Source organism: Arachis stenosperma, chromosome 9 (genome assembly GCF_014773155.1).
Source record: "Arachis stenosperma cultivar V10309 chromosome 9, arast.V10309.gnm1.PFL2, whole genome shotgun sequence".
Classification (NCBI taxonomy): domain Eukaryota; kingdom Viridiplantae; phylum Streptophyta; class Magnoliopsida; order Fabales; family Fabaceae; genus Arachis; species Arachis stenosperma.
The window spans coordinates 5,058,317-5,076,380 of record NC_080385.1 but is presented as its reverse complement, the minus strand read 5'-3'; the positions used below and the strand labels follow the sequence as shown (position 1 = coordinate 5,076,380).

General features: G+C 30.7%; 3 protein-coding genes across 4 annotated transcripts; 1 reads left to right on the top strand and 2 right to left on the bottom strand.

Moving 5' to 3' along the window:
* Positions 1-404: 404 nt before the first annotated feature.
* LOC130950818 (LRR receptor-like serine/threonine-protein kinase IOS1) lies at positions 405-5,415 on the bottom strand. Its single transcript, XM_057879406.1, has 13 exons — positions 5,318-5,415; positions 4,302-4,842; positions 3,357-3,835; positions 2,907-3,045; positions 2,728-2,799; positions 2,542-2,613; positions 2,375-2,455; positions 2,020-2,216; positions 1,652-1,881; positions 1,434-1,560; positions 1,257-1,325; positions 986-1,175; positions 405-892 (listed from the first exon to the last, which is right to left on the bottom strand). The coding sequence occupies exons 1-13, from the start codon at positions 5,403-5,405 to the stop codon at positions 463-465; spliced, it is 2,715 nt and encodes a 904-aa protein (XP_057735389.1). The 5' UTR covers positions 5,406-5,415; the 3' UTR covers positions 405-462.
* A 3,053-nt stretch (positions 5,416-8,468) lies between these two features.
* On the top strand, positions 8,469-10,619 carry LOC130951070 (cytochrome c oxidase-assembly factor COX23, mitochondrial). Of its 2 annotated transcripts, none has more exons than XM_057879681.1 (3): positions 8,469-8,675; positions 9,346-9,422; positions 10,299-10,619. In XM_057879681.1, the coding sequence occupies exons 1-3, from the start codon at positions 8,579-8,581 to the stop codon at positions 10,344-10,346; spliced, it is 222 nt and encodes a 73-aa protein (XP_057735664.1). In that variant the 5' UTR covers positions 8,469-8,578; the 3' UTR covers positions 10,347-10,619. The 2 variants fall into 2 exon arrangements, with proteins under 2 accessions (XP_057735664.1, XP_057735665.1); XM_057879682.1 differs by having other exon boundaries at positions 10,246-10,619.
* A 176-nt stretch (positions 10,620-10,795) lies between these two features.
* Positions 10,796-15,423, bottom strand: LOC130948907 (LRR receptor-like serine/threonine-protein kinase IOS1). Its single transcript, XM_057877770.1, has 13 exons — positions 15,307-15,423; positions 14,655-15,195; positions 13,799-14,277; positions 13,529-13,667; positions 13,368-13,439; positions 13,157-13,228; positions 12,991-12,998; positions 12,601-12,830; positions 12,386-12,512; positions 12,226-12,294; positions 11,950-12,142; positions 11,740-11,816; positions 10,796-11,403 (listed from the first exon to the last, which is right to left on the bottom strand). The coding sequence occupies exons 1-13, from the start codon at positions 15,389-15,391 to the stop codon at positions 11,072-11,074; spliced, it is 2,424 nt and encodes an 807-aa protein (XP_057733753.1). The 5' UTR covers positions 15,392-15,423; the 3' UTR covers positions 10,796-11,071.
* Between the last annotated feature and the right edge of the window lie 2,641 nt (positions 15,424-18,064).

The following is an 18,064-nucleotide window of genomic DNA, read 5'->3' as shown; positions in this document are numbered from 1 at the left end:
ATAAAAATTAAAAAGTTAGTTACAATATTATTTTTTAGTTTATTCTCATTAATTGATTAATTTAGTGGTATAACTAAAACCGAATAATAATAATGTTACATTGATTTGTTAAAGTGGATAGTTATTTATGGTAAAATAAACTTTTAAGAACGCACGTTTATTTAAGAATGAGAGAGTAATTTCTATACATTATACAAAACATGTTTTGTGGTTCTGGTTCCGTTCATTGAAGCCTTTTATAAGAACAATCTGAATTGAAGTTAATCCTCCTTTATTTATTTTCTTATACTTTAGAATTGTACAAAAGCAAATGTCAAATACATGGGGAAAAATGCATCAAAGCATATAATAATCAAATTCACAGTTGCTTATCCCATAGCCTTAAAAAACAGAGAAAAAAAAAAAGCAAGATTGAAATGAAAACAGAAATGGGAACACCACATTGATGGCATCTTGAAGGAACTACCTAGCTATGGGTTTAAATTCAGTTGTAGTGACACTTATGGAAGCCAAGTCACTCTCAAGTGAATCACTTTGTTCAGTGGCATGATCAGTTCTTTTGCGTGCTAATTCTGCAGCCAAACACTCCTTTAGCTCAGTCACAACATCACTCATGTGAGGCCTCTTGTTAGAACTAGATGCCACACAAGCCATTGCTGTTTCAACAGCTTTCCACACAGAGCCACTGTCAAAATCTTCTTGTAACTTTGAGTCAACAATGCTCTTTATCTCTCCATTGGAAAGCATGGAACTAACCCAAGAACTTATGTGAGGCTTGCTGTCGTCGTCCTGCATTTTCACATAGGCTGCTTGACCTGTGATTATCTTCAAAAGAACTACTCCAAAGCTGTAAACATCACTCTTCTCTGCCAACTTGTTTGAATCGCGATACCTACAAGGCAGATCACATGGTTTTAGTAAGTAGAGTTTTTAGTTTTTTTCAATAAAGTCTTCCAATGATTCATAATTTCATACAATCACTTACTCAGGATCTAAATAACCAGGAGTTCCAGCAACAACAGTTGAAATGTGTGTGCCTTCTTCAGTGGGAAAAGGTTTGGATAATCCAAAATCAGCCAATTTTGCTCCAAAGTTTTCATTTAATAAAATGTTTGCACATTTCACATCTCTGTGGATTATAGGTGGTTTGCAACCACTATGCAGATATTCCAATCCTGACATTATAACATTTCATCAAAAATAAATAAATATGAAGACTCATAAAAACTTTACAAGGTTGGTTCTCATTTCTTTACCTTGTGCTGCATCCACTGATATTCGGAGTCTATCTTCCCATGTCAACAACTTTGCATTGTTCTTTTTTCCTGTGTAATCATATTATTTTAGTAGGCGAATGAGAGTTGGCACAGGTGGTAAAGACTTGGAATGGAATGTATCTTAGAACAAAGCAATTTCGATCTTCCTGAACATACCTGAAAGATGTTCTTCTAAGTTTCCATTCGCCATGTATTCATAGATGAGTCCTATATTGCTTTCATCATTGCAATAACCAATAAGAGAAGTGAGATTTCTATGGTGTACTACCATCAGAAGTTTAACCTGCAATACAAAAGGCACTTATATGTCATGATATATAGCTAAAAATATTTGGTTTGATCAGAAACATTTTTTTCAGGTTTTGGCCACTAACCTCTGCTAGAAATTGTTCATATCCTCGCACTGCCGATGGTGAAAGCATCTTGACAGCTACTTGAGTATCACCAATTAGTCCATGGTAAACTGTACCAAATCCACCTCTACCAAGAATTCTATTGAAGTTGTTGGTGATCTTAACAATTTCATTGAATGTATATTGTCTTTGGTTGGGTCCAATTTGTGAAAAATTTGGAGCATTTTGTTCTTCATCAATGTTCACAGCTGCTAGTTTCATGCAAAATGTTTCAGTTATTTACAAATTCAAATAGATCACAATAATATGTTTCAATTGTCAAATTCAAAATGTTGATAAAAAGGCACAACAATAGAAAAGGCTATGTGTAGTTAGTTGAAATTGTTTACCTTTTGGCTTTCTCTTTTTAAGTCCACAGATAACAGCTGTTGCTACAATTGCTAGAAGCACCAAAACCCCAGCAATTGATGCTGCAATGGGAATAACTATGTGATTGTTGTTATTCTTCTTCTTTTTGTTGCTTATTGCACCACCTGTTTGTTGGTTGCAAGAAGTTGATGCACATAGATTTGGATTGTGTTCCACACTATCATTTTATTGAGAACAAGAATGAGGCCAGATCAAGAATTAAAACATCACCACTCAGAAAATCTAATGTTATAATCAAGATAAGATTATCTAGTTTGAAAGTTCATTAGAATTTATTGGTTTCTAATAAGTAGGAAGCATATGCAATATGCATACCTCAATGATAGTGAACCTTTCTTTGATTTATCAAGGAGTCCATTGGGAACTAAGCCTGTGAGATTGTTGTTTCCCAAGTTTCTGATAAAACAGAACTAATAATGATACCTTTTTTCTCTTGTAACCAATAAAATTACACTGATGCACTGATAAAAGAACTAACTTACAATACTTTCAATGACTGAAGTTGTGTCAGGAAATCAGGTACTGATCCACTTAAGTTATTGTTTGATAAATCCCTGAAAAGTTGCAATTCAAATGCATCATTATTGGTATTAAAATATTAAGTCCTCAAGTGGAGAAAAATGCAAGTTGAATGGATTTGGTTCATTTGCACCATTTAAGGCACTCACAAGTATTGTAACATAGTGAGCTTGGAGATGTAAGATGATATCTGTCCTTTCAATCCACTGGAAGACAAGTCCCTGGTTGCATTTCCAACCATATCACCAAACTTGATGGTTTGAGTTCATGAAAATATATAATAAATTTTGTTGCTGTAAACTTCATGATTTTGGTACAATCAACTTACAAGGATGTGATTCTTGGGGGATCATTGCCATCATAACTACAATTTAGACCTTGCCAAATGTATTTTGTGGGGCCACATGGATCAGCTTCCCAATTTCTTGCCACCCCATAAGCTTTCTTGATGTTTGTGATAGCATCAACTAGAAGAGTTCAAAAGAATAATCTCAAGCCAATTTCCATAACAAGTCAAAATCACAAACATGACACTAAGAAAATAAAACTCATGTTTAGAACTTTAGATAACACTATAAATAACTCACGTGCAGTTGTCTTCATGTGAAGTTGATAGTTGAGAATCATTAAATGATTTGACATGTTTGACTAAATGGTAGTTGAGAATCATTAAATGATTTGACATGTTTGACTAAATGGTCATCTAATAAGTCTTAATTATCAATTTCGCACGAAAATAACTGCACGTGAGTTTTCACCAACAGTAAGGCATAAATACCATCATCTTGTGAAGTTTCTGGTCTTGAGAAATCTTTCACTGTATAAACCTCAATGGCATTGATGATTGGAGGAAGCGTCGAATCCTCTGTCCGGAGAAGCGAAAACAGGTACCTAGACTCTCCTGCCAAAGCTGAAGGACTAAAAATGGTGGATGTTGATTGGTATGTAGGTACAAGAGGTCCACCCCAATACTTTCCATTAAGTGTTACATTGAATGATCTTGTTTCATTTGGTGCTAGCTTCTTAACTTCATTAAAATGCATGAACACATAGTATTGCTCATCCACATTATCAGGATCCCAGTAGAAATCGAAAGAAGCGCTAGCGTTTACTGGCGTGGCGGCTGTGCTCATTACAATTGTTGGTGGTTGGTAATGATTCTGAGTTAGTTCATCATTGGTGAGTTTGCTGCTTATTTGTGTCCATAGATCAAAGCCTAGTGGTGCCCAAATTCTGTCATAAATATCATCCTTGTACCTGCATACCACCATTTTTTTCAGTCTTGAATTCATTCAGGCTTTCTTTTGCTTCTCATGATAGGAATATTGGCCATGTTTGGCCATGTTTGTTTACTATGTTTCACAACAATGAATACAGACACAAAAATAGAGATACTAAGACAAAGACAAAATAGAAATTGAATACAAAAAATTGGACAAATTTAGTCCTAGAATATACACAATATCTATCTTCTGTAAACAAATTCTTGTCATTGTATTTGATAGGTGTCTTAAAAAAGAAAACAAGACAAAATTTGTTTTAGAACAGAAACATTTTATCTGTTTCTATACATGTACTACTCTTCTCCAAACAAAAAATTTATCTTCCTGTTTTTTGTATTTTTTTTCTCCTAATATAATTATCAAACAACATCTGGTATCTTGAACATTAACAAATGTACCTTGTAACACAAGTAATTGTGCTAATAATCGTACGGACTGACCTGTATTGTAAGTTGGTGGTGGAACCTAAGTCGAATCGCCGGAGGCGCGCCAACGATTCCCATGATTGAGTCACATAAGTATCATTCTTCAAAGTCCTCAATTCTATAGCAGAAATGAATGGTGTCCCTGTGCCTGTGTTAACTAGACAAAGATGAATATAGTCCAATAATGGAGTGTAAATGATCTCACTGAATGTGGTAACTGATGCATTGGTGAATTTCACTGTGTCCATGAAGTTAGCACCAAGATGAAGATCAAATTTTGGTGCCACATTTGTCCCATCATAGTTTCCATAATAGAAACTAGCTCTGATTAAGTATTTTGTAGCACTTGTCACATTTATTCTGTAACAGTTTCTTATTCCACTTGGAAAGCTTCTCAAATTGCTTAGTTGTTGTTGAAGATTGATCTTGAATTCAGCTGATACACTCTTGCTTACACCAGTGTCAATGAATCCAGAATCAGAAATGTAGAATATGCTTGTGTGCTTCTCAGTGTAGCTGGAATTTTGAGGTAGACCACAATCTATGCTAATGAATCCTGAGATGTTGAGAAAAACAAAGAATTAAGAACTTTGAACTCTAGAACTTTCAGACATAAAATTTCGATACCATACTATGAAACTACTCATCTTAAAAACTTAAGGAAGAAATAACACGAATTGTTATATTTATAACACGTTCATTTCTTTTAAAAAGAGTCTGACTATAGAATCAATTTTTTCGACCCACATTAGCTAACTCTTTTTAATTCTAAATTTTAGACTAAAATTTTAGATTCTCCAAAAATAGAAGTTAAAAAAATTTACAATAAAGAGAAAAAATTAGCTAATGTTAATTACTTATTGAAAGTTGATGTGCTATTTTTTTTTTTGTTTCGAAATATCTGTCACTTAAAAAATTTGGTACATCGACAAAAAATTCAATGATGTACTGAATTATCGAAGTGACGGATATTTTAAAATAAAGATTAATTTTAACTTTTGTTTGCAATTTTTGGTAAGTGATAACCAAACCTGATTGATCTTGAGCTTGAACTAGAGCCACAATAGTAAGAAGAAGAAGCAATACAATATGTGAACGTGGTGAAATTCTCCTCACCATTATTGTTTGATGTGTATCCTACTTTGCTTAGGGTGACCAATAGTTTCATGCAATGATTTATACTGCTAAAGTCGTATTCATTGTTTTAATTAATTAGGCAAATTAGTCAAATATACATGCTAGGTTTTAGAGAAATTATTGTTTTAATAAGAGACATTCTTTTGTGGAACTGGCAGAGCATGAACATACAATTTTTTTTTTCAAAATAAAATTTGAGGTGTTATGGGAAGGTGCTAAGTGGTGATGGTTTATTTACACTTGAGTCAAAGTCAACGGGGTTGACAAAATGAGCATGGATACTCTCTTAGAAAAGCAACAAGTATGGGAGCATATTTTTTCTTTGTATTTATCTTATGCATTGAAAATAGGGTTAACCACAAAAAACGTCTCCAAATTATTTAAAAGCTGATAAAAAATACACTCAAATTTTACTTTTCAAACAAAAATGTCTTCAAATAATTTAAAAACACAATAACAATATCCAACAGTAAATATATATTTTTAAAAAATAATTTAGAGATTGAATTTTAATGTAATTTTTTACAAGAATGATTATAAAAATAAGATATTATTATACATAAAAATTGGTAATTTTTCGTTAAGTATATATTTTTTATAATTTTTTTGTTAACAACTAATAATACTTTTAAAAAATCACAAAACAATATATATATAACAAAAAATCACCAAATTTTAAAAATAATAATATCTCATTTTTATAATCATGATTGCAAAAAATTACATCAAAATTCAATCTCTAATGTTTTTTTGAGAAATACATATTTATGTTAGTTTTTTTTTTGCAAGATTATCTTACATTAAATATGTATTTACTGTTGGGTATTGTTGTTGTAGATATTTTTGTCAATAATAAAATTCGGATGCATTTTTGTCAGCGTTTGAATAATTCAGGAACGTTTTTGGTGGTTAACCCTTGAAAATAATACTCTTTGTCTTTGATATTGGAAAATGTTGAAAAAGAAAAAAAAATGTTTGGTTAACAAGTGCAAAGCAATGTCGATATAGTAATATAGTATATTAATGACAAAAGTTCATAAATTAATTAGCAACTTGTTTTTCTGATAGTATTATATTTGGTTGATTTTAAAAGATTTAAGAGATATGTATGTATATATGTTCATAAATTAATTAAACCTACTATGTATATGTATGATGATCACACACAATTTGAGCACATGTATAGTTTACGTATACTATGCAGTATGCACTATATAATTCTTTTGACATTATAATGTTGAAGATGCTTCATTTCCAATTAAAATCGAGGTCGTCGATGACGGAATTTTTGTCATTTTTCAATGACGATTTTGGAATTTCCAGCTATTTTCTGACATAAGAAGGCCAAATAAAGTCATAGTCATAGATTCTTGAATACAAATAACGGATTTTTTTTATGATTAATAATTCTACAAATAAAAGATAAGGCTAAGAAAAATTCTTTCCGCGTTAATCTTATACTAGTTTTCATATTTCATATTTCATACCGAGACCAATTCAAAGTACCAGCTTGCTTCTATATATTTATTAAGATTATTGTAGCTTGTAGGTTCACATTATTTACAAATTACAATATTGCTAGTGAACAACAATTTCTTCCTTATGATCCAGGATTTCAACAACATATACCAATTTATCTGTCACTTTTTAATATAATCATTAAATCATACTCTTGCATTTAGATGATTTTTTAAATAATAATTTTTAAAATAATTTTTTATATATAATATTATACTATTTATCATTTGACTTTTATTCGGACCACATTATGGCAAATTTAAATAAATAAATAGTAATAATTAAAAGATAAAATAAAATTTGATCACAATATTTAATTGTGGTGAGTAAATTGAGTAACTAGAAAATCTTAATAATTCAAATAGTAATCCATATTATGTTTAATCGATTAAAAAAAGGAACATTAAGTTCGAATCAAATAATAATATACTTTATTATTTTCTAATTTAACCTACTTAAAATATTTAATTTCAACTAACTTAAAAAGTCTTACATAATAATTCATATTTCTAAAATTACATAAATTGCAAAAACTAATATACACATATAAAATTATCCTAACAAATAGATATTATACTACTTCAAACAATTATAATTGAAAATAAAATAGTGCATAAAGGGATAACTAATCAAAATATGGTTGAAAAGAGTTGAGAGAAAAACGAGTGTGATAGAATGAAGGGAGGAGAGTAAAAGTGTATTTATGAATTTTTTATTTTTTAAAATCAGAAATCCAAAATAAAATTTGTATACTAAAAATTCTCACAGTAAAATCTGATCCTTAGATTTCTTAATCCCTACCTTAAAAAAAACTCAATTTATTTATATCATTAGATAATTCATCATGTTTATCCATTTAAAAAAAATTAGCCTCTATTTGAGTGTATGATAATTGTTTTAATATTCTTTTGAAATTAGAAACTAAATTATTTTTTCGTTCCTATATAATAGATTTATTTTGTATATTAATGAGTGTTTAATTTTAATACACTTATATTATAAATTATTTTATATTATCATTTAATTATATTCACGAGTTAATTATTAAAAATAGTTATTTATTTTTACTGATATCATAATACGTAATTGAATATATGTGTAAAATTCTTTTACATTATTAATACATTAAAATTAGATTTTATTTATAATGCAAATAGTTATACATTAAAGTTTGGTTGAAAATAAATTTTTAAAACATATATTAAATATATTCTAGGACTTTATAAGTATTTCTCAAAATTTATAGTATCATGAGAATAAAAATAATACTATAAATTAATTATTAGAATTTAATTTAAAAATAATATTTTATATTCAACTAAAATATATAAAAAAATCTAATTCATATATTAAATACGTATACATCAAATGAGATAGGAGACTCAAATTCGCAACCTCTTAATTTTTTTTACCAAAATTCGCAACCTCTTAATTAAATATAAAGAGACTATGCCATTTGAACTATTACTTATTGACGTTAAATTCTTAAATTTTATTGTACAATAGTAGATAAAAAAGAATAAATTTTCTAATTTCCGAAAAATATCGCTTAGATTTGTAGCAGCAGCAAGGTTCTCCTGCCGTGTCAGCAACCACGAAACGACGACGCAGCAGTCTCTCACTCTCTTTCTTCGGCGATGGCTTCGAATTCGAAAGGCTCAACTCCTCCGTATGCAAGTGCTGCAAGAATCTCTGATTCTCCCTGTTTTCCTCAATATACTGCTTCTCTCAAATGTAACTACTCGCATACCTCCTTTTTTTTTCTTAATTTAGATTATTGAATTAATTTTCTCTGCCCTCATTTTTTTCATCCAATTTTGAGTATACTATACCCGATAATAATAATAATAAACCTTTAAATTTTAAATCCAACTTTCTCTTTTTTAGTATATGTGAATAATTCAGGTGCCGGTTGCAAGCTATAATATTTTATGAAATGAAGATTGAAGAACACTATGAACCCTAACTTTCTAGTTTTTCAGGAATTAATAACCTTGACAAAGATAGTGAGCTAAATCTGTTTTCATGAAAAATTTGAGTTCCTTCTCACACAGTAGATGGAATTGTTCTTCAATGCTGACCTTGATAAGAATGAAGATCACTAACTTAGAAGAAATATCAGATAGGGAGTAGAGAAAATAAAGTGACTTCAATTAGGAGATTAGGTTAGGTTAAGAAGAAACTGAAGAAAAGAAAAATGGACAAATAGGGTTAGAAGTGGAAGGAAGGACTACAAAATTCTGGGTATGAACATTTGGTTAGTTTGCATTAGCAATGAAGAATAAAACAAAGAAAAATAATGTGAAAAAACGATTTAACTGCACCTCATGTTTTATTGAGCTTTAGTTATATTGTGATCCTTAAACTGAGGGTTGTTTGATGCTCTTGTACTCTTGTTCATCAGGTCTAGAAGAATTTAGTTCTAATAAGAGTAAATGTCAAGAACATTTTGATGTTTACAAGGAGTGCAAGAAAAAGGAGGTACATTAATTTTCAGTATTGCCTTTCATTGTTTTTCATTTCACATTTCACATTTCACATTTAACATTATTGTTTTACATTTTCATATTTCACATTTAACATTTTGATGAGTCATTATTTTTATACTACCACTTTTACATGCGATTTTTAATTAGGTACATCATGTAAGAGAACAAGTTAGGGTTTGTTTGTTATGATTAAGTGGTGGTAGTAATTGATTGTGATAGTGTTTCAAACAACGCTCTGGTGGTTAATTGTGCTATTCAACTCGGTGCTTACTTCTTTATGCATGGTGCTAGTAATTTCTTAAAAGCATTGATTTAGATCAGTGCTTGCATGATATATCTTATCCAATTTCACCGTCATCTCGCTCCATTTCTCTCCAAAGCATGTCATTGAGATCAATGACTTTCACTCAATTGATCATCAATGTCATCTTGTCAGAACTCAGAAACACTCCAGCTGGTATAACTTCGTTGTTGTGATTGTTTGATTAAGCTCCACAACGAACAGCCATTTGAGAGTAACTGTTTGATCGCATGTTCATCACTTCTTTGGTAAAGTTGTGGTCAGTTTGATAAAAACCCTTGGGCGGTGCACAGGAGGGAGAGGTTTTGCTAACTTGATCAGTCAATCTTCTTCTTTGAGTAAACATGACTTGAACCTCCCCATAGGCCATAACTATAACAAAATAAGGTTTTCTGTGAGTAGTGTTATCACTTTACCAAGGGAGGTTAATATGATTTACTTGTAAATATACTTATTTTGATAGCATTGCTTTGTTTTGCTTTATAAAATGTTTTGATTGTTAAATATGGTTTAGGTGCATCCTGTTGCTACTAAGGCTGGTGGTTAATTCCTTCTTAATTTTAACAGAGGGAAGCTCGATTGGAACGTAACAAAAACCGGTCCTTCTTCTCGTGAAGTTTTCTCCTGGATTTTTTTTCTATTGTATCATAGGAAATGAAGTAAAGAGTTTACTAGATTGCTGGTTCATCTCTTATGAAGCTATGACAAGAAAGATGTTTCAATAAATTTGTATATTGGTATTTACGGCACATTTTTAGGTTTAAATAAATTTCTTATTTAGTTAATCTGAGACCATTTAATATATATTCCTTTTATGTTTCTGTTGTTATTCTCCCCCATGTTAATGTGACTTTTCTTTTATTATTATTATTATTATTATTATTATTATTATTATTATTATTATTATTATTATTATTATTATTTTGTACTAGTTATATTGCAGTTTTTATGTCTTAAGTTTTTAAGACAGCTATAAATTGAATGACCAAAATAAAATGAACATCAACTAAGGCATTGAAGAAACCTTTAAAGACTAAATCTGTAAATCACTAAACACATTTTATATTGACTGTAGAGGTTGTGAAGAAGATGGTGTTCTGTTTTTTTCTTTTTGGGACCTTTCCTTTGAATTGTAGATCATTGAGGGAGTCAGAGCTTGCCAAGTTACATGCGTATTGATATCTGAGAACTATATATGTAAATCTTGGCTGCATAGTGTATACAATGTACATTCGAAGAAAAAGAATAAAGCAATTTAGTTGAATGATTTATGACCATAATAATCCTTAGTACAACGTGACATAATAAAACACAGGAAAAACACAACTTTCACAAAGGCACTACCTCACCAAAGGGCCAGTTTCAGAAGTCAGATTATAGGTGAACTCAATTAAATCAGTGTTTTCTGTGTCAATGTTGGATTGTTTCCGAGCCAACTCTATTGCCAAACATTCCTTTAACACAACCAATACATCACTCATGTATGGCCTTTTGTCAGGGCTATATGACACAGAAGCCATTGCTATTTCAACAGCTTTCCAGACAGAACTACTATCAAAATCTCCTTGTAATTCTGAGTCAACAATACCTTCTATATCCCCTTTAGAAAGTAAGGAATCAACTCGGTGACTTATGTGAACTTTATCTTCGGTTTTTGATATTGCCGGTTGACCTGTGATTATCTTCAAAAGAACTACTCCGATTCAGAAGTCAGATTATAGGTGAACTCAATTAAATCAGTGTTTTCTGTGTCAATTTTGGATTGTTCCGAGCCAACTCTATGCCAAACATTCCTTTAACACAACCAATACATCACTCATGTATGGCCTTTTGTCAGGGCTATATGACACAGAAGCCATGCTATTTCAAAGCTTTCCAGACAGAACTACTATCAAATCTCCTTGTAATTCTGAGTCAACAATACCTTCTATATCCCCTTTAGAAAGTAAGGAATCAACTCGGTGACTTATGTGAACTTTATCTTCGGTTTTTGATATTGCCGGTTGACCTGTGATTATCTTCAAAAGAACTACTCCGAAACTGTAAACATCACTTTTCTCTGTGAACCTGTTTAACATGGTACACCTACAGGTCATTGGCAATTTGGTTAGTATCTTCTCAGAATTATTTTGGATGAACACAAACTCAAACTTGGTTGTCTTAGTAATGTGTTGAATGGTTTACTAACGAAAATTGACACTTGAATCGAATAACTTACTGAGGATCTAAGTAACCAAGAGTTCCGGCAACAATGGCAGTGGAGATATGTGTGTCACCGTCAGCAAGAAAGCTTCTGGATAAGCCAAAATCAGCCAATTTGGCTTGGAAGTTTTCAGTTAACAAAATATTTGCGCATTTCACATCTCTGTGAATTATTAACGGCTTACAACCGTGATGCAGATATTCCAGTCCTAGCATAAGATTTTTCACATGACTAGATGAGAAGAATTCCAATTTGATGAAGAAATTCACAAATTTTCTTGTCTTAACTAACCTTGGGCTGCATCCACAGCTATTCGAAGTCTATCTTCCCAAGTTAAGAACTTTGGGTTGCTTTTCTTCCCTATAATTTTCAAATTTTAATATTTTGAATGCTATTTGCATGAGTTAGTTTATGTCAAAGAAAAAGAAAGAAAACAAAGTAGTTAATATACCTAAGAGATGTTCATCCAAGTCTCCATTTGCCATGTATTCATAGATGAGAGCTTTATTTTTCTCTTCATTGCAATATCCAATAAGAGAAGTAAGATTTTTGTGGTGTACTTTCATCATATGTTTAACCTAGAATTCAAAAACCACATATTGGTCATAATGGCTTAAAATGTTGCTCAAGATTAGAAACATTTTTGCAGATTATGACAACACTTGCCTCTGCTAGAAATTGCTGATATACATGTTCTGATGTTGCAGACAGAATCTTGACAGCTACTTCAGTGTCATCAATAATTCCATAGTAAACTTTACCAAATCCACCTTCACCAAGCAACCTTTCAAAGTTGTTGGTGATATTAACAAGTTCATTAAATGAATATTGTTGTTGCTTGGCTTTTATTGGTGGCTCATTTGGATATTTGGGCTTCATATGAATGTTCACAGCAGCTAATTTTAAGGGGGGAAATATATTTCAGTTGCTAACAAATTAACTATAAAGCTAGAAACATTTATGACTAAAGACAGAAAATACGAAGATACTGAGAAAAAGAGTGTATCAGAGACATTTTGCTTGTTTTTGTGTTTGTCCCTTCTTAGAAAAAAAAACCTTTGTACCTGCCAAAGTGTCTCTATGTTTTTGTTGTGAGCTAAAATGATGGTGAGCATTAGTTACCTTGTGGCTTTCTTTGTTAAAGAAGATACATATATGACATGCTTTTCTCTTTTATAACCAAGGAAATTATACTTATCAGCCAAACAAGGGATTAACTTACAAAAATTTCAGTGACTGTAGCTGTGTCAGAAAATAAGGTATCGATCCACTTAAGCTATTATTTGATAAATCTCTGAAACATGCAATTCAAATGCATTTATTATTACAATTCGGGATATCAAATAATTTTAAAAACAAAAATTGAAAGCGAAAAATATAAATGGAATAATTTGGTTCCACCATTTGTAAACCATATTAGATGAGATACTCACAAGTATTGTAACATAGTGAGCTTGGATATGTAGGATGATATCTGCCCTGTCAATTCACTAGAAGATAAATCCCTGGTTGCATTTCAAAAACCAGTAAGAATTTATGATTGGTGTTAATTAATGAATAAAAGCATGATCTGTTTTTTAGTTCATTAACTTACAAAGATGTGATTCTTGGAGAACTTTTGCCTTCAAAACTACAATTTAGACCTTCCCACATATATGCTATTGGGGCACATGGATCTCCTTGCCAATTTCTAGCAACATTATATGAATCCTTGATGTTTGAAATAGCAGCAACTAGTAGTTGATGATTGGAAATGGTTCATAACAATTTCAACCAAATGTTACAATGAAACTATTGGAATGTCCAAAGCAATTTAACTATGAAAATGAAAAGGAAAAAAATTATGGTTGGTAAAGAAAGGTACCATCATCTTGGTGAGTCTCTAATTGTGAGAAATCTTTTACCAGATAAATCTCAATAGCATTGACGATGGGAGGAAGCGAAGACTTTTCTGTCCGAAAAAGCGAAACAGTATAATTTGTTGCTCCAGTTACAGCTGAAGGACTATATATGGTAGTTGTGCTTTGGTATGCAGGTACAAGAGGTCCAAACCAGAACTTGCCATTCATGGTGATATTGAATGACCTTGTTTGATTTGCTGCTAGCTTTTGAACTTCATTAAAGTGCATGTACACATAGTATTGCTCATCCACATTATTTGGTTCCCACATTAGATCAAGAGAAGCACTAGAATTTGCTGGTGCAGCAGCAGTGCTCATCACAACTGCTGGTGGTTTATAATGATTCTGTGATAGTTCATCATTGGTAAGTGTGCTACTCAGTTGTTTCCACTGTTTTAGGTTAAGAGGATCCCAAAGCCTGTCATAAACATCATCTTTGTACCTGCATGTATACCACAATTTCACTTTACTTAGTGTTGGATATAGAAATAAGTCTGAGATACTCGAAAGAGATAAAGAAGGATTCAAGATGGCATTTGAAATATAGAAATATTATGATAGATATTTGTACTAAGAATAAAATAGATATAGAAGTAGGAAAAAATGTCTCTATTTTGGACAAATTTCGCTTAATTTTCTTTCTTTGAAGAACTGAAACACTAATGATAAGAATAGAGACACAATTTTTTTTATTTTTGTATGTCTTTATCGATTCAGCGTCTGAGACTTAATTGATAGTTTACTCTATAGTTGGAAATTGGAACACAAAATTTGCACATAGTGTAAATGAGTTTATCTAAATCTTATGGAAATACTCACCTGTATGTTAAGTTGGTAATGGAACCTAAATCTAGTCTTAGGAAACGTGCCAATGATCCAGATGATTGAGCATCATAAGTCTTATTATCCAACATCCTTAATTCTATAGCTGAAATGAATGGAGTCCCTTTCCCTGTGTTAACCAAACAGATATGAACATAATCCAATGATGGAGTGTGAATGATCTCAGTGGTGTAGCTCCATGATGAATTGGTGAGTTTAACTGTTTCCCAAAAATTAGCTCCAAGATGAAGATCAAATTGTGGTAACTCATTTAGACCATCATAGTTTCCATACAAAAAGTTAGCTCTGATTAAATATTTAGTGGCACTTGCAACATTTATTTTGTAACAGTTTCTTGCACCGTTGGGAAAGCTTCTCAAATAACCTAGTTGCTTTTGATGAGTGGCCTTATCTTCAGGTGATACACTCATGCTCACACCAGTTTCAATGAAGTTAGCATCTGAAATGTAATTTATGCCTATGGTGTCCTCAGTGTAACTTGATTTTTCTGGTAGTCCACAATCAAGGCTAATAAATCCTAAGAAAAAGGAGGAAAGAAAATAAACAAAAAGAATTTAGCTAAATTTTAAGATTATAGTACATGGTTTTATAGTTGAAAGCAACTGTTTAGATTTTTCTTAATACAAACCTGATTGATCCTGGGCTTGAACCATGACAACAATAGTAAGAGTCCTGAGCAATAGAAAAAGAGAATGCAATGATTTTCTCATCATTGTTTGTTGTATCCAATTTTTTGCTTTCAGTGCCAAATACAAGTGTGTCACATAATGATTTAGATGGAAAATAGTCAATTTTCCAGTTGGATTTGACAATTTTTAATGTTGAATAGAATTGCCAGAGCATAAAACATTGAAGGGCATTTTTTTTTCTTTTTTTAAAATTGTGCTTAGACTTTAGGAGATATAATTAATTAATAATATATGTAGGCACTAACCAGTGAAATATGTGTTATAGAATTATATACTTGAGTCAAAGTAAACGGGGTGGAAAATCAACAAATGAAAATGAGAGTATCATTCCCTATCTTTTGTCCTATTGCAATGCCCTTTGAAATTGAAACTTCAATTATTAATTTTTTGGGGCTTTTTTAGTCGTTGAAATTTTAATTTGGTTAAAGCTCATTTTATATCCCTGACAAGCATGAATGTCTTTTTAAAAAAAGAAATAATTTTGATGAATTATAATTTTCATAAAAACTTTACACTTCTAACACATGGTCGGTTGCAACTTGCAATATGTATATTCCATTTTTAGCAAAGGGGTATAAAAACATAAAAAATTCAAACTCAAATTAGAGATATGCAAAAGATTAATCATTAAACAATGGCTTAACGGCTTCATAATATTGTTTCTCACCATTTAATTAAGTTGCATAGTAATAAATTTATATTTTTATACAAAAATAAGACAACTTAATTGATATTACAACTATTTAAAATCATCCTTATTAGTTATTATAAATTTATAATGCAATTTACCTCAAAAAGTCAACCTACCTTATTATTGTATGACATATTTCGTCTTTATTTTTAAGACAAAAAAGTCCAAATGACATGCGTCTAAATGTGATTGTCAACTCTCAATTCGGCTACAGCCTACTGCTAACAAAATCAAGAGCAGAAACTTAAAAATAATACATAATGTTTCATGAAGTTGACATTCTACATTTATTTTTAAATAAGAAAATAAACTCATCTACTATATTAAAGTTTTTAAATGTCTATATGGGTAACAACTAACAAATTTAGATCTCCTTACTAACTAATAAGTTAGCGACATTGTAATATTAATTAGTAAGTTAGAACAGATGTTTGTTTAAAAATTTACGAGGATGAAGGCTATATTTTTTGGCTGTGCTTAATTGTTATGTTGATGACGATGGGTTGTTGGTGGTGGTGGTATTTGAGAGAAGATGATGTTGGTGGTAGTATTTGAGAGGAGAGAAAGGCGAGTAACATGGATAAATTAAAAAAGAAAAAATAAAAAAATCATTGATCTATACTTTTAACACATATAAGTATGTTGCTTGCTAGCTAGATAGAATAAGAAAACCTTATTACAACAAGTTGAACTTAAAATGCAACATAATTCCCAAATTATTTTATTTTATTTCTAATATTAGTATTAGTTAGGAATGAACTAGGAACCTACCCAGCTAAGGGAGTCATGTAAGTACCAATTAAATGGCTATTGCTATTTCAACCGCTATTATGTGAAAAGAAGAAGCAAAATTTTTCTTTAAATTTGAAGCTAACAAAACTGACTAGAGATTACAAGTGATATAAGTAGAGCATGATAAAATTTTAAAAAAATTAAAAAATATTATAAAATTTAAATTTGATCTAGAATCAAGTATGATGTATATAGTTCTTATCAAGTTAGAAGACGTATAAAACTACTTGTAAGTTGTCCAACTTGTATAGTCAAATTTCTAGTCAAAATTTACAACTTGAAAATAAGTTAGTTTAGTTATAATCTTTGACTTAGTAAAAAAAAGAGTTGTTATATAATTTAATATTTATCAATTTATTATACAACTTGATAAAAATAAATGTAAAAAAAAACTCTAGTATACATACTTGTATAATTTATGCACAACTTAATCAATTTGTAAACTAAATGCACCTTTACAAAATATTGTATATAGGAGATTAAGGTATTTATTAATGTATGTTTACAAAATTATGCTATATGATAACATATCCACGCAGAGTTGCTGTCAAAATCTTTGTAACCTTGAGTCAACAGCTTTTGTTATATTCCCTTCAGCCACCATCGAGTTAACCCGCTGACTTTATACGATGAATCATGTTTTTCCTTAGTATTATCACTGGTGAACCCGTGATTATCTTTACAAGAAGAACTGCTCTAAAACTATACACATCACTTCTCTATGAATAATATTAATCGTATCACTGAAATTAAAGATACTAAGGATTTAAGTAATCTGGAGTTTCAGCTACAATTGTGGAAACATGCGTGTGGCCATCAACCGCAAAGCATTCGGACAATCCAAAATCGAAGCTTTAGTTTAATAAAATATTTGTGCATTTGGATTATAGGTTGCTTACAGGCATTGTGCAGATATTTCAATCCTAAATTTAAATTTTCATCATGCCTAGATAGTTATTAATTAGTTAAGAACTAAAATTTGACGAAGAAATTATTATTATTATTGATGCGTTTCAAAAACTTGAAATATGATAAACATTATTAATTAGAAAAATTATTAATTTAATTTATGCTTTTAATTGTTTGTTTAATGATTTTATTTAGTGTGCAGATTTTGTTATTGTGCCAAAAGTCACATAACTCCAATGTGATAAAAAATTATTCAGCCCTTGTGCAAAAAATAATTTCAAACTATATGGCTGAATCATTTAAAT